The 22,838-nt window shown below is 36.7% G+C and overlaps 1 protein-coding gene across 10 annotated transcripts in view; it reads left to right on the forward strand.

Annotated features, from left to right (window-relative positions):
* Positions 1-22,838, forward strand: part of KDM6A (lysine demethylase 6A) — a 151,187-nt gene that overhangs the window by 88,677 nt on the left and 39,672 nt on the right. For 4 of the 10 annotated variants that reach the window (XM_018913470.2, XM_030234074.2, XM_050980365.1 and 1 more), the window contains exons 7-17: positions 3,157-3,211; positions 5,948-5,982; positions 9,545-9,638; positions 14,368-14,494; positions 17,064-17,162; positions 17,514-17,733; positions 18,295-18,429; positions 18,871-19,026; positions 19,687-19,782; positions 21,703-21,807; positions 22,400-22,795. In XM_018913470.2, coding sequence (XP_018769015.1) covers positions 3,157-3,211; positions 5,948-5,982; positions 9,545-9,638; positions 14,368-14,494; positions 17,064-17,162; positions 17,514-17,733; positions 18,295-18,429; positions 18,871-19,026; positions 19,687-19,782; positions 21,703-21,807; positions 22,400-22,795 — 1,518 coding nt within the window. The remainder of the gene's footprint in view (positions 1-3,156; positions 3,212-5,947; positions 5,983-9,544; positions 9,639-14,367; positions 14,495-17,063; positions 17,163-17,513; positions 17,734-18,294; positions 18,430-18,870; positions 19,027-19,686; positions 19,783-21,702; positions 21,808-22,399; positions 22,796-22,838) is intronic. The other 6 variants (XM_030234077.2, XM_009089598.4, XM_030234076.2 and 3 more) reach the window with 3 other exon arrangements.

The following is a 22,838-nucleotide window of genomic DNA, read 5'->3' on the forward strand; positions in this document are numbered from 1 at the left end:
TTTTTTGCTTTTGTCATTTATTGATTAAAGAAACGACAAAACCTTGGGTACTTGCCTGTTACATTTGAAAGCATCGGTGTTAATTCTGTGAGAGAAAGCATGTTAAGTTACCTAAATCAGCATCAGATTACTGTTACTTTACTACCAGACCTAGTGCTTTCATCAGTTCTCTTTATATGGAATCCACTGTACCTCTCATCCTTGGAAAGGTTATCTTCGGAATTGTTTCCACAATCAGAGGCAAGTCAAGGACTCCAGAGTAGATGGAATGGGCTGCAGATAACTCTGCAATTACAGATGGCTACAAATCAAGGTGATTTAGGGCTTGGCTGATCTTAAAAGTCTTTTCTACCTAAACGATTCTGTGATTGTGCCTTGAGCCGAAGCCCTTGAGAAGAGCCTGTTAGTTTTTAACATTCAGAACACTGCCTTCTAGGTAAATCCTCTTACTGGGGATTTGAATTTCTATAGACTGCTGTCTGCCTTGAGGTATTGTGTGTCGTCTCTGAGCTGCAGCGGCCTCTCCTGCATAACAACTATTCCACACAGCAGTAGCCAGCTCAGTGCTGCAATATTTGAGAGGGGTGCAGATGTTTGCCGCTGCTGTTGGTTGCAGAAATGGAAGTTGGAAATTATTACTATTTTTTAAATTTTTTGATGCTGGTAATTGTGATTAGTGGATCTGCATTTGAGGTTGATGTGTTAGAATGTGTGCATGGGGATTTTTTTGTCTGATTTTGGGTACTTAACGGGGAGCTCTGTATTATTTATCCGGCAAGAGGTGCAGGTTTGCTGGTGTGTGTGCATTTCAGAGGTTCTTGGTTTGAAAGGTTCTGGGATTTCTGTGTATTGCTTTTAATTGTGATAACTGTCTAGTGCAAATGGTGTGTTTTTCTGTAGTTACTGGCTTAGGTTTATCAATTTCTTAACCATTTGTAGATTAGTGAACAGTGCAAATAGAAATTTACCACACTAAGAAAATTTTCATTATGTGGATTTTTGAATTTCAGAAGTTGGCTACTGCAGCAGTGAATATTAAATTTTTTAGGAGGCATTGCTGAGAATATTTCTGCTTTTTTTTTACTGTATAGCATTGATACTATTGGCATACTTATATATTAAAATGGTTAGCTATTCTTGCATGGTTGCCTGCTTTCTCTCAGTGAGTCTCACTGCAGTAACCCTTCAGAAGAGCTGCTACAGAACAGTTGTCAATCTTTTTTCTTTAGATCTGCTTATTTTTTATAATAGCATTGCTAGGTGAGAGCAAATCTGTTCCATTCTGCTTTATCTTTCCATAGTAATTGTAAGTGATGGTGCAAGATGACACATCTGTACAGGAAGGATTTTGTACCTTTTAGATCAGTAACACTCAGTTGTAAAGGCCAGAGCCTTCTTTATTCTTTTGTCAGGCAAAATGCAATTTAAGATAGAACATTTTATTTTTATTTAGGCTTTTTTTTTAAAAGTTGTCTGCTTAGTAGAATCACTATGGTAACAGACTAAAGGATGTCTCTAAGGCACTCAACCTGCATTGCAATGTGAGGGGAGACTGTAAGTTGTCTGCCTGCTGAGCAGTAGGGAGAGGAACAGACAGCAGAGAAATAAGCTAATATTTACTATTTGTAAGCTATTATTTAATGCTTGTGCTAAGGTTAAAAAATTATTTTACAGTGTGAGTCCACTGGTTTTTGTGTTCTCTTCTGGGGGGATATTGCTGAAGTGTTCATTATAAATCATGAATTTGTGTTGTTATTTACCTTGAGTTTGGTTCATTTTTTAAATGCTGTTAAATGTTACAAATTATCTTGATAAAGGGAGTGAGGAGGAAGCTGCACCAGTGTATGTTAGAGCTTATGGAACTGTCAGCATTCTTCTTATTTCTTGTTATGGGTAATACATTAATTTTTGAATATTTTGTCCCTATTAAAATTAGGGTTTTTTGGAAATGTGATGGTCTGATAAAATCTTACACATCTTTGAGATGTGTTTTGTATAGACATACTGTACTCAAGGAGATTTTAAGACCATGAGGAAAGTTAAGTAGTATCTAATAGCTCTGAGTACAATATAGAGAGTGAAGCACCTATCCATTGATACAGACTTTTCTTCTTCCCAGCTACTGCAGAGGGCTCCCAGTGCCACCTAGTTTGGCCTCCTGAATAGTTTGATCTAAATTACAATTTTTATGCTAAGAAAATAAAGTATACTCAAGTGTCATGTTTTGTGTATTAGAAATCACCCGACCCTGTGTTTTGTAAGTAACTGTATTAATTAACAGTGGAATTTCATAGGGTGACTCTTTGGCTCCTGTGTTCCTGGGCCTTATTCTCTGTTGAGCTAATATGTCAATTGAAATTTCACACCATGTGGGGATTTTCTCAAAAGTTTATGGAAAAGCTCAGGCACTGGAGTTTCTGTGCCTGTTCCATTCATTTTTATACACTTGCAGTGAATTAACATGACATTTGCAGACAGACCTCATGGCTCTGCTCTTGTGACCTTCTTTCTAGATGAGTGAAAAACTTACCTCAGAACCTAGAATGTTTTAAAAGGTATTTTTTGTATTCCTTAAAAGAAAGTGATTAAAATTATACAAGCTTTAATGTTTAACTGAAGTTTTCTCAGCATCTGGAGGAGAGGATTTGAAAGCTTATGACCTCCTTATGAACTCTTGTTCTAATGTAGAGGTATTCATATTAAATTTTTTTTGACAGAAGTTCAGTTTTTTAAAAACTTTAAATCACTCAGTTTGTAGGGAGAGTGTTCTGTTTTTCTAGATGGATCGAGTGCTAAGTATTTATCTCCATGAGGCTGTGAGCTGGTGTGTCTGCAGTCCCTGTTGTGTGCATAAAAACTTAATCTTCCAATTTTGACCATTCATTTGATGCCTTCATTATTTCAGATGCAACCCCAGTTGTTTTATGAAGATCTGTTGCTATCTTACATTCCTGGAAGCATTGAAGTGTTTGCAAAAAAAAAAAAAATTACTTTCCTCTAGTAAGCAGTTGAACAGAAATGGAAAACTGTTTTTTTTAAGACACATGGTAAAATGCAGTATTGATTTTGAAGTACAAAATTGATTTACTCTTAGTAGTTTGCCCACGTGCTAGTATTACTTTGTTTGAAAAGCAAATAATTCTTTTTTCTTTCCAGCATTTTCAGTTAGCTTTGATTGACTGCAATCCCTGCACTTTGTCTAACGCTGAAAGTAAGTAACCAATGAGTATTTACTTTGTTCTGGATCTTTTTTACTGTATGAATTTTGAATGAACCAGGTCTTCAAAATCAAAAGATTTGGTACTGAGAGAGGGAGACTACAAAACCTGTCTCCCTCTGTCAGTGGAGAGAGATGTTCCAGTGGAATTGTGGATTGTTTAAGGAAATGGAATAAGTAAAAATTGAGACTTAGCTTATTCATTACTCTGAAGGCTTGAATTCTGGAGGAAACTTACTATTTGACTGCTTTTTATGTACTTATAAACCTGATGCTTGTGCCGTGGCACACATTTAATACCAATTATTTTAAAGTTTGCATCATCTTAATAATCTGTAACTTTTCAGTGATTATTTTCATGCCATTTAAATTTATAGATCCAAAATTCATCATCAATCTTACTGTAGAAATAAGAAAAAAACACCATATTTGATTTTTGTTTGGTTTTTTTTTTTTTATATCAGCTATCTATTAGTCTGTATTTGAACATGTTAATCTTTAGTGCAGTGTGATCTGTCATAGGCAGAATGTTCTGTAGGCTGTAACAGAGTGTCCTGCAAGTATTTATCCATAATTAGTGGAATTGTATGCAAGAGAAAACATTTGTTTCTCCATGTTTTGGAGTCTGTGAGAATTAAAAGGCAGAGCGTTGTGAAGGAAATTATTCCTTCAGTTTTTAAGATACCTTCATGCTCGAGCTTAACTTGTTCATGTAGAGCTTAAGTTACCTCCCAAGTCTCACTTCAGAGGCATTGGATATAATATTTTAAAGCATTTCTGTAAAAACTGGAGAGAATTGGGAATATTGTATCAGCAAGGTAGTGAAAGGGAGTTTGTTCACGTGGTTGAAACCACTGGCTGTATCAAGGAGCCAGCTGTGCTTCAAGGCTGTCTTCAAAGCTTTGTCCCTTATCAGCAACAGGCACAGATAATTTTGTAAAAATTTGCTGAATTCTCCCAGAGTCAATAGGCTTTTATTACTTTTCTACCAGACATGTGATTCTTTATTGTATTTCTTGTTTGTTCATATTCTTTCTCACAAACTTTATCAGTTTTCAGTGCACCTCTGAATTTCTGGAAGGTTTTCCTAACCCTTCCCCTCCAGTCCCCTCTGCCCCCAGATTTGTGTAGGGGGCTGGCCCCATGTAAAGGCTTCAGTGCCTGACAAACCCAAAGGAGGAGGGTGAGAGGTGCTTGGCCAGGTCCCACTATGCTGTTCTGGGAGGAGAACTGACCCCCCTGCCCAGCCCCAGGGTGTTGGGTACCCTCACTAAATGCTCCATTGAATTCCCCCCTTGCATTTCTAAGGGCTGGGTGAGTATTACACTGAGTGTGTTCCCAGCAGAAATGCTTGACTACTAAGCATCTCTTCTTCCTATTTAGGCAGTCTCTAATCTGACACCTTTAATTTTCCTTTCCCCTCCAAGGCATCACTTCATTTTGGAGCTTCACACTTAAAGGGTTTTGTTAGGAGGGGAAAAAATAAGAGAGAGATTTTTTTAGATAATGAACTCCTGAAACAAATGCAGGGCTTTTCTTTCATCAGTACAGAGTGAAGTTTTTGATGATGCAGTGAACATAATGGGTGTGTTCTGTGCCCTTTAGCAAGGAACACAAAAAGTTTATTAAAATTTTAGATGATGCATTTCATTCTGACCTGGTTTCCAAAGTGCACTCAGCTTCCTTCTTTACAGCAGAGGACAAAGCAATGCACAAAGGGAGATATTTTCCTTCCCTTATGACCCAGAGTGAAACCCTGAACTCCATCTTACCTGTATGTGTGGTAATTTGGTGTCACACTTTTCTGTAGCTTCAAGGGAGAGAATCTGAATAATTGAAATAAATTGACTTGGCTCAAATACAGGTATTTTCTTACTTGTAATCCTCATGAACATGGAGCAAAAGTCTGTCTCAAAGGAACTTTTCTTTCCTCATCAAAGCAGAATGAGGATTACATACATCTCAATTAGCTTTAGCTATCTACCATTCCATGGATAGTCCAGGTTAGCAGTCCTCAAGTCTTTTCTGTGATGATTTGAGCATTGTGAGGGTAATTTTCTCTCTGCTTTTACTCTTGAACAACCCATTTTCTTTCACCAGCCAGCAATCTTCTTGCCTGCACAGGCTGCTGGTGGTATTTATGGCATTCTGGACAATTTGTATGAGGAATTGAAAATGCTTAACAGTAACAATCAAAATATCACCTGTAATTAACACTTCTGGTTCACTTTAACAAAGAAAAGACAATTCCTAAAAGGAAGAAAAAACACCTAAATTTAAGATCCCATATAAAACTGGCAGTGTGTAACATAATGTTCTGTAACCCAGCTAGTCTGGTTCTTGGCAGCTGAATGAAAATGTTTATTTCTAGCTTGGTTATGTATGGAAAATGATACCTGTGTGCTCTTACCTTAACTTCAAGAGATTTTATTGCTAAGTTTACTGAAAGATTAATGGACTCTCTGTTTCAGAACACAAATAAAATCCACGGACTGCTTTTCCCAATATCTGTTTGCAGTTTTTGTGCTTTGTTAGGATATTCGTTTTCTGTCAGGTCTGGTATATTAAATGTAAAATATCAATGTAAAAAAACACTCTTGGTATCTTCAAAACTGATTTTGTCTTGGGTTTGCATTGATAAACTTGAAACATTGTTTATCCCTCACTTCAAAACATTGCAATTGCTGTTGTTCATTAAAACTAATAATTTTGATTTTCCCACTCTTACAGTTCAGTTTCACATTGCCCACTTATATGAAATCCAGGTAAGCTTTTAAGCTCATTTTCATGAATTGTGGTTGAGTTTCAAACTGTGTGATGTGATCAGTCTGTGGAATTTGGATTGTAGATGCTTTAGTAAAGTTAGACTAAAGTCTTGAGTCACTCAAGAAACTTGACTTTCTTTGGCTAAATTAAAAATATTTTGTGTGTGGACTCTCATGCTATAAAATGGGATAGGTATCTTAAGAAACTAATATTTATTAATCTCCCAATTTGAATGCAAAAAAAAAATCCCACAATGCAACTTCCAGGAAAATTCTTTTATGAGCTTCTATTTATATTTATAAGGTTATATGTAGATTTAAAAAGATGAAGTTTCTCATTTCATTTATATATTCATATTTTTTTCTCATATAAACAATATGAGAATCAATCCCACACACATAATCAATCCCACAAACAGAATCAATCCCAACCAGTTGCCCATATGCTTTTTAAGTATATGTGGTATATTTGACATGAAATTTTCAAATTTAAGTGCAATTTTAAAAGTTTTTACATTTTCAAATTAAATTGATGCATGTGGCATTAGGGATCTGTGGTCAACAGCAAATAAAGCTGTGTTACTAATTCTGGGTCAAATCCTACCACAGAGCTTTTCAGGTGAATCTTATGGGAAATTACAGAACACTTCCTGAGAATATAAGGAAATTTAAAGCAAGTAGCTACTGAGACAGCTATGGTATATTTGAGATTTGGCTGACTGGTTACATAATGCAGATGTTGTGCCCTTTTACCACATTTATAGATATCACATGACTGAGGAAGGGATGTAACATGGAAACAAAACCTGTTGCAAATGAAATGGATGACAAACAATATTTTCAGTCAGTTAGAAAGTAAGTGCTGTCTTTTGATGGCACAGTGAAAAATGGCCTGAAGTATTTCTATATAAGTAATAGGTATGAATCTGATAAACAGAGTATTTTTCTTTTGAGGGCTTTTGGTGCAAAGTTGTATGACAGGACAGAAATCTGCCATCCCAAAGCACCATTAATCCAGTTCATGGGTTGTTGTGATTCTTACTTGGCTACCATCCAGATTCCATTCAGCACATCAGTTCTGTTTTACTCCAGCAGATCAAAAGGAAGTTAAACAGCCCAGGTCACTGTGCCAGGTGTCCTGTGTAAGAGTGTGACCAGTGGTAGTTGTGCTTAAGCTGTGCTTTCTGGCTGACAATTACAGGCAGCAGGAACTTTGTTTTAATGCAAGTCAAAGCAGAAAAGTTTCAGTGCATTCTGCTCTTAGGTTTGCTTTGTCTCACAGTTCTGGTTGGGAGAGTTATCTTGTTTTCTGGAATCTGACAAACTGGTAACCAAAAGAGTCCTGGCTTCATTCTGGATATTACCTCTGACACAATGAGAGGGGTTTTGGAGACAGGCTGGTTGCTTGGTTTCTTTTACAGGACACAGCTAAACAGTTTTTTGAGCCCCTCCATATACTTGCAAATTATATACTCTCATTGATGAATAAGTTAATAATTTCTTAATTAAGTACCACAGTACTGCACTTCAAATGATAGATTGCCAGGCTCTGAACAAGAGACAAGCCTGGTGCTGATGAGAACTAGCAGTGGTTTTTGCTGGTTTCTGATATTTCACCTCTGGAAGTGAGATGGCTGGTACAGTGTCTAAAGAAAGATGCTGGATTGGGTTCTCCTCCCCTTTTCCATTTCTAAGACAATTCATGGTGCAGCCAAATGTCAAATACTTTGGAATTAGTACAGAGGCATAAAGTTCTTCCCTGTGAGGGTGGTGAGACCCTGGACAGAGAAGCTGTGGGTGCTCTGTCCCTGGAAGTGTCCAAGGCCAGGACAGAGCTCTGAGCCACCTCATCTAGTGAGAGGTGTCCCTGCCCATAGCAGGGGCTTGCAATTAGATGATCTTTTAGGTACTTTCCAACCCAAACCATTCTGATTTGATGAAATAAAACCAAATGTAAACATGGGGACAGGTTCTGTTAGTATTTTAAGGTTAATATAGGTAATCGGATTTCTAAAGGGTAAATGCTACAACAAATAACAAAAGTAAAATATAATTAGGTCTGGAAAACATGCCCTATTTTAAAAGGCCTTTCTAAAACCTCCTGAGCCTGTAAACATATCTTTTTATAACGTGTGAATATTAGGCACTAATATTTACATAATTTGACATCTAGATTGCTGCCTCCATTTTCATGCTCTACAGTGAACTTCTGTTCATTTGTTCAACCTTCATAGCCATAAAATGCAGATTTTGCTCCTAATGCTAAATTTAAAATCTTTTCCTGATTGTTTTTCTTTTGCTGGACATGGATATTTTATTTATTTATATTATTTGTTTTCTTACCAGTTGTCTGCATTTCATGAACACCAATTAAAAATCTTTTCTACCAACTTCCCCTTGTTCCATTTGAAAGTATGTAATTGCTGCTTTAATTTTTCTTCCTGACTAGACTAAGGTTTTTAAATCACCAATTTGTCTTTTGTGATTTTGAGATTTCAAGAACTGGATAACATTTCTAAATTCTACTAGGTATTTAATTGTTTAGTTTTCTTCCCAGTTGTCCCTTCAAAACACCAATACTGATTACTGTGTTCTCCTTGCTTAAAACAAATGTAATTAAGCCACAGTCATTTGCATTTAGGTGGCCCCATTTATTTTAATGCACTCTTCATCTCTTTGCCAGAATGAAGTCTAATGCTGAATTACCTAAAAGCATATTTTTGGAAGAGGAGGCACAGAACAGTGGAACATTTAAAATACATTCACTTTTAAGCAAATGTTGTTAGGGAATGCAAAGATAAATGTTGACATTGCTACCAAATAATTCATCAAATAATTATTGAGAAGTCTTAAACTTTAATGTACACAAAACAGCTCACACAGTTCATAAAAGTCAATAAAGACCCCCAGTCCTAACCTGGAAATGTTTTTCCTGTACCAACATCTTTTGTATAGGGAATTGAAAATTGAGTGTTTCTAGACTGTAGGCACACCTAAACTATACAGCAGATAATAAGATGTTGAACCTTCATTATCTAGGCATAAACCTTTTAATTTTACTTGTGGTGGGACTCTTAGCAGGACAACAAATGTCTGGAAAGAGGCAGTTCAAATATACCAAAGGAAGGAAAGAGGCAAAATTATACCAGCCACCAATTACTGATGATGTTGGTTTTTGTTACAAATTTCCTGGGAGGAATTTGTGTGGGGTTTTCTCAGATGTAGATTCACATTCAAGTATTCCCCTTAAAAGCAGAATATTCAATATTGCAGTGTAAGAAGCATAATGCATGTATGAGAATTTGACAAAACTTAATAATTTACAAATTTCCCTCAATTATTTTAAGTAGACAGTTTCTATTAAATACTATATTTATGGAAGTTATTCTCTTACCATATATATACGTCACTCATTAAAGCTTTCATATGCACTGTATGCAAAAAAAAAAATTCTAGAATTTTTTGTCAATGTGTTTGTGTGCTGTCAGTGCTGTGAAATCGTTGCTATTGGTGATCTGTTGCAAGCTCTATGATTAATCCATTTACTTTTTTCCTTTTGCAGAGAAAGTATCACTCTGCAAAGGAAGCTTATGAACAGCTTTTGCAGATCGAAAACCTTCCTGCACAAGTAAAAGCAACTGTCTTACAGCAGTTAGGTATGTAAAATTAACTTTTGTTTTCCTCTGTGTTTCGTTTTTGCCATCTTTGCCTTCAGCAGTGTTTTTTAAGGCTCCATTTCCAAAGGGAGTCTTAGACACACTGCACATGGTATGTGAGATTTTCACCCAAATAGAACTTGTAGCGGTAGATCATCAAGTAAATAAGAGAGGAGGAAAATATTTTGATTAAACTTAAAAAATTAAAAAGCTCTTGTGTTAGATTTTGGGCAGTGAGAGGGTGGTTTTTCAGAGAAAGAGGGCAGCAGTTGGAATTCTGTGTTCTCTGTTCTGCCTCTGTTAGCATCCCTTGAAAAAACCTAATTACTCTGTGTCAGGCTAGAAGAACATGGCAACTGAAAAATTTACCTTTTCTTTTGCTATAATTATACTATGTAATGAAAACCAGCTTCTGTAACTAAAAGGTTCCATTAAAAAAACACATAAAAAGTGAAAAGGATTTTTTTTTTAAATTGTCATATTGCGTGTTTATAGAAAGCTGATAAACAATTTTTAGCCTAGAATTTCTAAAAAGTGCATAGAATAAAATGCTTTTGTCCTCTACACCATATAAAAGTATTTCCAGAATATTTTGTTAAAATTGTTCAACCCAGTACAGAACTCCTTCATTCACCTTCTCCATGTTCTTCATCTAATTTATTATTCTAAATATTAATTTAGCCTGCTTATGCCCATTTTTATTTTTTTTCCCCACTTCACATAGTGGTCATTTAACTCAAATTTGTAACTGGCATTAAGTTATGGCCACAGTGCTTTCTTTCTCTGTGATGCAGGTTGTGTATGGATTTGGAGTGGGATAATTTGTGCTCTGTGACAGAATGTCAAAAACAGTGGGCTAATTTTGAGTCATCTCCCTGAAATCACAAGTGAAACTACTGGAGGAGTTTGCTGCAGGACTCTGGGTGTTGCTCTTTTTGCTGTCACAGGACAGTGTTGCTTACATCTGAGTAAGCCCTTGGAATTTATTTTTTTTTTAGCTTGGTATTATGTCACCTAGTATAAATTGTCAGCAGTTTCATCCAGAAAGGCTGTGCATCTGATCAGTGGAAGACAGGTTCCTCAAAAGAGCTGACCAGCTCTTTTTCATCTCTGTTTGATGTATGTTGCCACAATGGAAGCAAAGGCACGTGGTTGTATTCATAAAATCCTGCCACAGGTCTCTGTGCTAGCAGTAAGAGCAGTGACTTTGAGAATTGTCTGGTGTCTGAAAACTGGATTAACTCTCTTTATTCAATCAGCATAGGTCACCCAGTTTTGTTGTGTGAGTATCTTCTCTGTGGAGAAAGGGATAGAGTGGTCTTAACTGGAACATTGAAGGAATAATGCCTTTTCCTTTGCTCTGCTCTGGTAGCAGTGGTATTTATCAGAGTCTGGTGTTTATCACAGATTTAGTCTTTAGCAGCTGGTAATAAAAACACCTCCTCAGGAAGCACAGTCCGGGTGGTGCACTGCTGCTTAGAAAACATAATAGAAAATACCTGCCATCTGCCAGAATGCTACTTGCAAAACTCAGTCAAAACATATTTGTATTTGTATATTGAACTCTTTTTTTTCTTCATTTTGACAGAAAAAATCAGTTTGAAAATAGCTTTTGTTTATTTTCCTTCACTAGTTAATGTTTGTTGAACCAGATTGGAATTTAGGCAAGTTCAGAGAGAATTACTTGTCTTGTGAGAGAATTACTAAAATCTTTGCTCCTGTTGCTGGTTTCCATAGCTGTGACTGTGTGGGAGAACCCTGTGTTTCCCAGATAAACACATACCCAGTTGAGCTGATGAGTGCTGACTAGTTCAGGTAGACATCACAGTAAGATCTTCCTTCCTTCCTTCTCTTTGCTGTTCCATTTGCTTTCCAGACAATTCTTTTCACCACTTTGCCCAAAATGACATTAAATTAATGAAACTGAAGATCAAATCTGTCCCAATATTCTTCCTCCAGTTGTATTCAGTTCTTGGATAAAGAAGAGTGTAGGAACAGCATAAGCAGCTTAGAGTTCCCAAGTGCAGTCCCAATTCTTTTTGGCTGGGGGCATTCCTAGGTGGTGTCTCTGTAATTGGATGAGGCATCTGAGGTGCTGAAATGGGGGAGAATTTAATGTCTTCAGAGACACTCACATTTACTAAAGAAAAAGTGATTGCCACAAGTTCAGTGTGAGAAGGATTGATAAGCATGGAAAAAAACTCATAAGCTAGGCTAGCACATCAATAGGGATTTTTTTCAAATCTGTTCCAAATGAGATTGCAAAGATCTGCAAAAGAGCATGGAGCATATGTGACCTGTGGACAAGGTCTGTGGTTTGGTTTATCATATTAAAAATGTCCAAGCAGTGGCAAAGTCGTCAGTTATGCTGGTTGAGAATTGGAGATAGGTCTTGCAAATGGGAAACTGCACAGCTTAGGGGTTTTCCATCACCTTCTTTATGTACATTCTTCATTTTATGCTCAAGAACAGATCCGGTTTCTCCTGCCGGTGCTATTCTAGTGGAAAACTTCTGTTTGCTCTCCCTTTCTTGCTTTCTGTCTTTTTCAACTCCCTGTGCAGGAAGATAAAATTGGGAAGCAGCCCTTGTTTCAGCAGAGAAGCCCAGATAGGGATTGCTGGTTCTCATTTCTGTCTTCTAGAAATAGACTTGTTCTTTTTTATCAGTGAACCTCAGTAAAGATCTCACAAAGATACAACATGTTATCTTTCAATCCAGCAAGGTTCTGATGAAACAGAAAATAGTCACACAACTTTTATAAAGATAAAGGAAATTGTTTAATGTCTTTTTTATCATTGTTCATAATTCCTTTACTATTATCTTTATCTCAATCTTTGTCTGGAACAGCACCTGATACATATATCCTTAACATACAGTTACTCAGGTGAATTCCAATAACCAGCCTCAGAGAAGCCTTTTTTTCTTAAAGTATGAGTACTTTCTGTATGCTGAAGAACTTCAGAGGCTTGGGATTTGAATCAGAATCATAGCTTGTTCATTAACTTAATGACACAAAGTTATGTTATGTGACTGCAAAAATCATTGGGTTTTTATTTTTTTTCCCCCTGATTAGTACATTTTTTAGTTGATCAATTTTCTGTCAAGATGAAATACTTTTTTCAGCACTGTAACCACTTGACTCCTTACCTGACATTTCTTGCAGTCCATGAAATATTCTAACTGCTTCTTGTGACCATAATTTTCAAGTGATATTTCTGAGACCTCAGGCAAATGTTCAGTAGCTGCAATTTTGTTTTCTACTGCCTTTGTTAAAGTTTGGATGTTTGCCTTCCATTTGCAGAAGTGTGGTGTCTGTTAACAAGTATGAGCACATGGAATAAAAAAATGAGCTGTATCAGGCAGGTAGAATAAAAATCATAAAGGAAAGTGTAATTACAGAGAGTGAAGTGAGCCTGCAAATACCCATCAGTTCCTTCTCAGGCCTGTCTGTGTAGTTAGGCTCATCAAAAAGCACAAATTTAGGGTGCTGAATGTTCACCTCCCAGAGGTTTTAAATGGACAGGCAGTGCAGGTGTGTGCTCAACTCTGTCATTACCCAGAATTTTATAAACCTTGGCTAGTTTATTAAATTGGTGTCATAGTGTTCCATAAGGGGCTGTTTATGGGTGTGACATGGACAGTCTTTTGTCACATCTTACATTTTTACAATGTTTTCTGAAAAGCAGTGGCTTGTTAGGACAAATACATGGCTATTGAGCAAACAGCAAGACATTGCTGAGCACTGTGGTATGCAGTGATTTCAGCAAGCCAGCTGCTGGCCACAAAGGATTTCCTTGTTTGTACTCATTGTATGAACAGCACTGAGATGGTTTTGTGGCTGCTTGAAGGAATTCCATCTGAGCTTGGAGGCAGATGAGGAGCAGCTGGAGAAAGGTGATGAAGGTGCTTTGTTTGAAGTGGTAACCAAGCCCTGCATCAGTGCTAAAGCAGAAATGCATTTTAATAGCATGTAAAACATTATTGGGGAGGATGGGTTGTGGGAGGCCTTTAAAGTGGGGATGAATAATTTGTCTAATGTAATGAAAGAAGAAAAGGCATTTGAAAGAATATGACGTGTGGTTAGATTAATTTGTTATGTAGATGAGAAGTGATGGCATTTGTCAAGGTGAATGGAAAATATGTTGGATTAATGAGGAGGAAATGACAATGTAAGAAAGATTGAAGTGGAGATGCAAAAATTCTTAGTCCAAATGTCGATATGGGACAAACACAAGGATTTAGAAGAAAAAGAGTAAACAACGTAATATGTAGATAATACATATGTTAAATATATCTGTATATATATGATAAATAGATAGATATATGTATGTATAAAAACCATAATTGTTATGTGTGACAGGGAGAATGGTGGCATTTTTCACAATGTCAGGGAAGGTATCTGTGTTCAGAGGAAGAAAGACATTAATATTCACTGTAGTAGAAGATTGAGTAGTTCATAATTGTGCTCCTAATCTCTTAGAAAATTATTTAAACCCAAAAAAGTGCTTTAAAACTATGTGAAAGTAATTTTAACTTTGAGTCATTTTGTCCTGTAATTTTAGTATAGAACTTTAAAAGTTTTTAAAACTTCGTAATGTATATGAAAGTGGCTTTATTGCTTGATATTCTTGCTTCTAAAGAGACACCAATGCTACAAAGTCCTGCTGTGCCAGAGTATTCAATGGTCTTGGGGAATTTCACTTCTCCCATTGTGGATTGTTTTTGTAGGCTGGATGCATCACACCGTGGATCAGCTTGGAGACAAGGCAACCAAGGAAAGCTATGCTATACAGTATCTCCAGAAATCTCTAGAAGCGGATCCTAATTCTGGTCAATCCTGGTATTTCCTTGGAAGGTGAGAAAAGACTTTATAGACACTGTAACTAGACTGGTAAATTTTTTGAGGATACTCATTATTGTGAGTATCTTACACTGCTTTTCTTCTTAGTCCTGTCAGAGGAAAAATGAAGGGAAAGTACGTCTATATCTGTATCTGAAGTCTTAAGTTTTCTGGGAAGTCTATGAAAATACAAGGTGCTAACATATTTGGGATGAATAAAGATTGGAATTTGAAGTATGTTACCCAAGTAGCTCTGCTTTTTTGTAGTTAATATTCAGTCTACACATTTACAGTAATCTGAATATATCTGGCCTGGTTTTACCTGTTTCTCCCTCTCTTTTTTGTAAATCCTCTCTGAATGTTGTTACTTTTCTTCATACCTTTTTCATAATTCTTTCTCTCCTTATTTTCTCAGAATCTCCCTCCTAATCTCAGTTTTTGCACTGAAATACAAATATTTTCCTAGGCAGACATCCATTTTTAAAGGGCATACAGAGCAATGTATGGCTCAGACTGATCCATTCTAATGTCTGTTTAAGTGTTCCGTTAATTTTAATTTTTGACAGTATTTTTTACTTGAAAAATAACATTCCCAGATGTAAATCATACAAATTTGATGAGTTTTTCTGGTCTCCTTTCTAAGAACATTGAGTACTTCACTTAAGGCAGCAGTAACTATTGAAATACTCAGGTTTTGGAGAAAGTTTTGAAGGCAATTCAAGTCCATATGTGAACACATCACTTCTGTTGAGGAGTACATTTAAAAAGAAGGAGGCAAAAATAAAATGAGTATCCTAACCTCAGTGTCTTCCAGCTGACATTCTAGGGGATTCTGGTCACATACAGCTGGAACCCATTTTTGATTTTGTCATGCCAATAATATTTCTCCAGCTGTTCCTGTAAGACAGGGATCTCCAGCCAGCACTGAGTGTGAGGGACAGAGGGGCAGGGCAAGCTTGGAGGAAAAAGGGAAAATGAGCCGGGGATCATCTTGAGCATCTTATCTTCCACTGGGCTGAAATGCTGCTTTTTCTTCAGTAGTCTCATTCCAGGTGCCTTGAGCAAGTTGAGTTCTCAGGCATGGTGGAGCTGGAGTTCCTCCACACATGCAGCTGCTGTGCTCTGCTCTCAGGTGGTCAGGGTGAAGCCTACAGGACAAAGGCAGACAAAGGGGGACAATTCAGGAAATGGGGTAAAAAATTTAGTGGGAGCATCTGTTTTGCTTTACAGGGAGGACTAGAACAAAAATGTTTCTGTGCTCCATTTCTCCAGTCCATTCTCTGGCAGAAGAACAGGAGGGTTATGGGATTGTGCATAGTGCTACTCCTTCCTCTGCTGCTTGTCCAAACCAGATAACAAGTTGGTCAAAGCTATCTTTCAAAATCCATCACCACCTCCCTTGTCTCCCACTGCAAAAACTCTGTCTGCCAAAGTTCTGTGGGGGCCTGATGTTAGTGCTGCCCTACTGAGAGGCTTTGTGTGTGTGATACCCAGGCAGAGTGAAACATGTCTGTTGGACATTGGGCTTCATTGTCATGAAAACAGTCTCCTGAAACACTGTATTCAGACTTAATGGATGATTTTAGACAAAGTAATGCTATGTTTTATTGTATTCATTTCCTAGTGTGCCTCAAAATTACTTGAAAGAGTGCAGTATGTTTGACAAACCTTTGCCTGTACTGTTCTGTTTGTTTTTTATTATTTACTAGAATAAATTTTCTATTGTTATTTATGTGTTTTGAGAGTTGTCAGTTTCTTTTCCAACAGGGAAAGTGGTTACAAACAGTACAGGACACAGTTATTGCTGGTTAAACTAGTAGATGATTAAGTAGATGATTATTGTTGATTAAACTAGTTGATAAAATAGTAGATCCATCCATATATAGATGGATATTTGATCTTGGCTTTATTTGGAGCTTTTAATTTTAGAACTGTAGGTATCGTTCTATGTGGGATAATTGTAGTTCTATTTAATACCAGAATATTTTTGAATTTGTACATGAGTATTTAAAGTTAAGACAAAAAAATACAGAATCACACAACCTTTTATGAAATTAGGTGCTCTGTATATGCAGTACAAGTAGCTGGTTTGATCATTACTTAAATATGTTTGAGATGTAAGAAACACTCATGAAAAGCCTCCCAGGCAGTCAGAGACCATCCTGGCTGAGTTGGTCAGTATCTTTCAATAATTCTGTTTCGTAGAACATGAAGTTTTATAACCATTTGTTTGATGAAATAAGTAACTTAATTGTTTCACTGTGAAGCTGTCTGTAGATAAATACTGTTTTTATTGACTGATAAGGTATCACCAGTGAAAGAAATGCACGTCTATCAAATGTGGGATGACTGTTTTCCTTACAAATGTAGTAATCCAGGGTTTAAGTAGATTTGGGGGGCTTAAATAAATGATTAGTAATACATGTTGAGATGTTTGAGTTTGCTTGTGCCTGGCATTCAGAAACAGCAAATGTTGAGTGTGTATTTGCATGACTTAACATTTATCAGATCAGTCTTGGTAAGCCATGCTCAATGATTACCATCTATAAATACTACCAAAGTTCTTGTTTTTTTCTTCTCCCAGGTGCTATTCAAGTATTGGGAAAGTTCAGGATGCCTTTATATCTTATAGGCAATCTATTGATAAATCAGAAGCAAGTGCAGATACATGGTGTTCAATAGGGTAAGAATGATACAGGCTAATACAATGATATAATTCCATGCTAATATATATAAATAAAGAATATCAGCTTTTTATGAGCTCAGAGGAACTGTAATTTTTTTATTTATACACCCATGTTGTCAGACTTGTCTGATTTGAAGTTTAAATAATGAATTAATATTTGCTTTTTCAATGTTTTAAAATACCAAAAATGTTACATACAATGTTAAAGTTTTATATATTTATTATTATAACTGGGGTTTATGTAATGCCCAGATTTATTAAGGGGTTAGGGGAGGGGATGTGTATATTTGAGTTGCTTGTACCTTGACTTTGTTATTAATTCTCCACTTCACTAATCTTTCTATTCAGTGTGCTGTACCAACAGCAAAATCAGCCTATGGATGCTTTACAGGCCTATATCTGTGCTGTACAATTGGACCATGGCCATGCTGCAGCCTGGATGGACCTAGGCACACTCTATGAGTCCTGCAACCAGCCTCAGGATGCCATTAAATGCTACTTAAATGCAACTAGGAGCAAAAATTGTAGTAATACCTCTGCACTTGCAGCACGGATAAAGTATTTACAGGTAAAACTAATGTTTTAAGCAGGGGAAATGCTCTTCAAACACACAGCAGAGGGGAGGGGAGAAGTCACACACGAGTTTAACTTGCAGTTGTTTGTGGTGTGTTTAACCTGTTTTCATGTGTACTGTAAGCATATCATAGCCTGTAATATTTTATTTCTTCATTTTTAAGTGGAACTTAATTCCTTATAAACCCTATTTTGTACATTTAATCAAAGCATACTGTTTTACATCATTTTGCTTTTTTCTTTGTATTTGTCTACATTTTTAAGTTCTCATAACATATAGTGAGAATACGCAAGACACTATCTTTCACTCTTGTTTGCAATTTCAGAAAAAAGGAATTATGAGACCTCTGAATCCAGAGCTCATCTTTGTTCTGATTCTCACAAAGGTTTATATTCTGGTTACCCTCTTTATACCTAGCACCTTTCTAAACCCCAAAATTTTAAATCTGTCCTCTCTTTAAGACATAATTAGCTACAGCATTTAGGAAGATTTCATGGACTTGCTCTTACTAAAGTAGGCTTGTGTTAAATTTGCTTTTTACATAATTTTTCCTAGGCTCAGTTGTGTAACCTTCCACAAGGTAGTCTACAGAATAAAACTAAATTACTTCCTAGTATTGAGGAGGCATGGAGCCTACCAATCCCCGCAGAGCTTACCTCCAGGCAGGGTGCCATGAACACAGCACAGCAGGTGAGAAGTTGGGTTATGTTCTGCAGGTGCCCAGCTTTAAGGGTTCTTTACAATCTGTAGTGGTCAAGCTTATTTTATTGAGCACAGGATTAGCTTTTATTAAAAGAAGCCTTTGATTTATTTGCAGAGGGATATTAGATCAAGGAGCTCCCTATAATGTGGGAGAAATATGGGGGTACCAATTTAGAACCTTTGTGGATTTTCATGATTTTAAAAGATTTCATCTTAAATAGAAATGCTGCAGTGGTTTAATAATCCCATGAAAGGTACACATTCCTCCATTGATGACCATATGGAAACTGATTTTTCAGTTATTGAGATCAGCTTCAGAATATCTACTCGGCCCTTTTAATGTATGTGGGCTGTTAAAATTATAAAATTGAAAGGAAAGCATTAAGAATATATAGAACCATATTTTTGTCTTCCTTCTGTGATTCTTAGGCTTGTAAACCTCATCATCCAAATACTGAACCAGTACTAGGCCTCACTCAAACACCAATTTCACAGCAATCCTTGCCACTACACATGATTCCTTCTAGCCAAGTAGATGACCTGACCAGTCCTGCCAAGAGGAAAAGAACATCTAGTCCAACAAAGGTATATTTTCTGATGAACTAGAGCCCCCTACCAAAATTATATGGAAAATATGCATTGAAATGATACAGCGTGCACAGAATTTGTGCTGTAAATTTTAATCCTTTGGCATCAAGGTGGGGAATGTTTTTAGAAATTTTAAAAAACATTTTTTCAGTGGTATGTTTAATCAGATTGCAGCTTAGGCAGGAGGTGCATAAGGGCAGTGCACCATGGTGGCACTATACTGCAGTTGTAGTTGTGTCAGTGAAGGAGTACAGTTGTAGTCTGATGATTGAGAGGGAGACAATCATGTCATCCTGTCTATTGCCTTTGCTTATATTTAGAATTCAAGTGTTTCATCATCATGTAATAGTGTTACAGTAGATAAAGTATTCAGTTTTAAAAGTAGCATACATTTAAGTTAATTGCATAATTTGATTTGCTTGTTTCTCCTTATGGTATTAGGTATCATTAATTTATTTCCTCAGACTACTCTGATACTGTTGGGAATGGTAGAATGAGACTTGGTTATTTTAGTACATTCTTACTATTCTATATTTTTATATTATTGTTCTTGAAACAATTACTAGTTCTTTCATAAATAAGATAAAATCTAGATAGTAAAAGAAATTATGTTGGCCCTTTGATAGTCACACATTTTAATGTAACATTTTCTCTCAGAATACTTCAGATGTTTGGAGCAGTGGCCATACAGTGTCACATCCTCCTGTACAGCAACAAATTCATTCTTGGTGCTTGACACCACAGAAATTACAGGTATGTATGGGAGATCTTCAAAAGCTCTGTTCAATATTTTATTTCTTTCCTTCTTCGTTTGAAGAACATAAACCTGGGACATGTTCTGGTTTCACATTCTTGAAATTCACTGTAAAGTACTTCCCAGGGTATAGTTCAAGTTTTAATATTTGTGGCCTCTCTATGTGAGATAAGTTCTAAGAAACTAAATGATCTCTAGCAGAATCTGAACATGTATGAATTCTATAATTTAAAAAGTACCTACAGTAACTTTTTTCTTATGATGTTTTAAAGACAGATGTGCAAATTGTCACACCTGTGTGCAAAGTGAGTTTTGTAACTTGCTGTAGTGTGGGGGATACTGAAAGAGGTGTGGAAGTATTGTTGTAATATCATCCCTTCCTCTGAGGTTGCTTCTTGTATCAAATTGCATAAACAAATAAGCACATCCTACAAAATGATTACTTAAATGAAATCTGCTGCTGCTTTTCTGTATTATGTGTCACCTAATGCAATTATGTGGAATGCTAGATTTTAGTTTGGAAATCTTATTTTGGGTGGTTTTTGTCAGGAAATTTTCATTAGGGCATGCAGTGAGTTCAGCAGGAATTCCATATATTGAAAATCAGACACTGCTGGAAAATTTTACCCATGCATTGCACTTGCTTTGGATGCAAAGGGAAATGGAAGGGAGCACAGTGCAGAGGCAGAAAGCATTCTCATTAACTGAGCAATGTTTCCCTCAATTCCAATATAGTTCTGCTGTTTCTCTGTCTGAACAATATTGGCTTTATTACTGTATAATTTTCCCTTCCTCTTTCTCCTGCCTCCCCACCCCTTTGGTTCTTCCTCAGTCATTCTCTCTCTCTCCCCAATCATTCTCATTTTTTCTCTCTGCTTATATTATATTTGACTACTTTTTCCCCTTTTCAGTCTCACCTTTTTCCAGATCCAACTTCCTTCTCTCAGCAGAACCTCATAGGCCTCTCTTGAGTACAGTAGACTGGATGTGCTGGCAATAGCTTGACAAGGTTCCAGCACATATAAAAAGGAAGGCCAGAAATGTATGATGCAAGAGGAAAGTGAATAAAAAAGCCTTTATTGCATCTTCAAAGTTGGCCTTTCAAAATTGGCAGCTCAAAGGCTGGATGAATATGGCATGTTACATATGCATTCATATATGTGTGTGTGTGTGTGTGTGTGTATATATATATATATATATATATATATATAAAATTTATTGCACTCCCCTCCAGAGGGAATTCAGAATGGAAGGTACTGTTAATGCAGGGATTTTGGCATGAACCATCTTCATCTGCTTTTTAAGTCACACCACGTAGCAGCAGCAGACTTACTGGTAGAATGTTGCAGGGTGCTGAGTGTTTTTAAATGAGTAAAGAGATCAGATTTTTTGGTAATAGATACCTAAATTTATCAGTTGCAAACAAGATCAATATCATAACTTAAGATACTGCTCTTGCTAATTAAATCATACCATTTTCTGGTTTTATTTTTTTTTTTTATTTCCAGGAGAAGTTTTTATGTGTGCCTATAGGTTTAATTCACTTTGTGATGAACAGTATTAATAAAAGAATAGCACAATACAAAAAGGTGTTAAAATGCACATAATTATGATAAGAATTCTATATTATCATACTTGAATATAGTTTTCTTTTATGGTACCAGCACACTTAATTTTAGTGTGGCAGTAATAATTACACACTCAAATAATTTACAGAGTCTCTTTAGTTTTAGTAACTCGTAATAAGGTTTGTTTGCAAGAGATTGTATGGAAAGATGTTTGAGTCTGTAACAGAAATCTAGATTATTTTTAGCTTTTTAAGTCTTACCTTCATGGATACTTTTTAGTATTTTATGCAAGAAAGATATTAAAAGCCCATGCAATTTTAATGATCATGAACCACACTGCTGTTTTTTTAGCACTTGGAACAGCTGCGTGCAAACCGAAATAATCTAAATCCAGCACAGAAACTTATGCTGGAACAGCTGGAGAGTCAGTTTGTCTTGATGCAGCAACACCAGCAGGTGAGAGCAAAAATATTTTTCTTACCTACAACACTTTTGTGAGTAATGGAGACTCAAAAAAGTTGTGTTTTTCTAGAATTCTAAAGAATTTCTGCTGTACAGAGTTGTCGTGCCCTTTGCTGCATTATGGTAATTTCTTTTTGGATAAAGGATAGTTGTGGATTAGTGGTTGAAACATGATGAGTTTAGCTGTGTTTTATTATAGGGCAGCTGGTTAATGTAAGAGTTTTCAAGCCACACTTTCAAAGTAACGTGAGTGGACATATCTAAAAGCAGTTCTGCTCAAAAACACTTGGCTGTAGTAACAGCTTTTCTCTCGTCCTGTCGTTGTTCACTTCTCTCTCCCTCTCTGTCCAGAATCAGCAGTAAAACATTCAGACTGAATGGCCAAGAAAAAAAGTGTTCTGATAGTTTTGCTTAACATTTACTCAGCATTTTTATGAGCCTGACAGTTCTCAAAAGCAACTGTGAAGATCTTAAAATGAGTATAAAATTGGAACTGACCAGTGCAGTAAAGTACACAAACCTTGTATGACCCTTCCTTTCTCAGTTCCGCAGCCAATGTTGTTGTGCTTTGTTCATGTTCCATTAGATGAGACAAACAGGAGTTGCACAGGTACGATCTACTGGAATTCCTAACGGGCCAACAGCTGATTCATCACTGCCTACAAACTCTGTCTCTGGCCAGCAGCCTCAGGTTGCTCTGACCAGAGTGCCTAACGTCGCTCAGCGTGGAATCCGTCCCGCCTGCCCCGGGCAGCCTATGGCTAATGGACCCTTTCCAGCAGGCCCCGTTCCCTGCAGCACAGCAAGAACGCTGGGTAGTACAGACACTATTTTGATAGGCAATAATCACATAACAGAAAGTGGAAGTAATGGAAACGTGCCTTACCTGCAGCGAAACGCACTCTCTCTACCTCATAACCGCACAAACCTGACCAGCAGCGCAGAGGAGCCGTGGAAAAACCAACTATCCAACTCCACTCAGGTACAGCTTCAGTTTGCTCCTAGGGTGCTCTCAGGAGCCTTCC

This window comes from Serinus canaria, chromosome 1 (genome assembly GCF_022539315.1).
Source record: "Serinus canaria isolate serCan28SL12 chromosome 1, serCan2020, whole genome shotgun sequence".
Classification (NCBI taxonomy): domain Eukaryota; kingdom Metazoa; phylum Chordata; class Aves; order Passeriformes; family Fringillidae; genus Serinus; species Serinus canaria.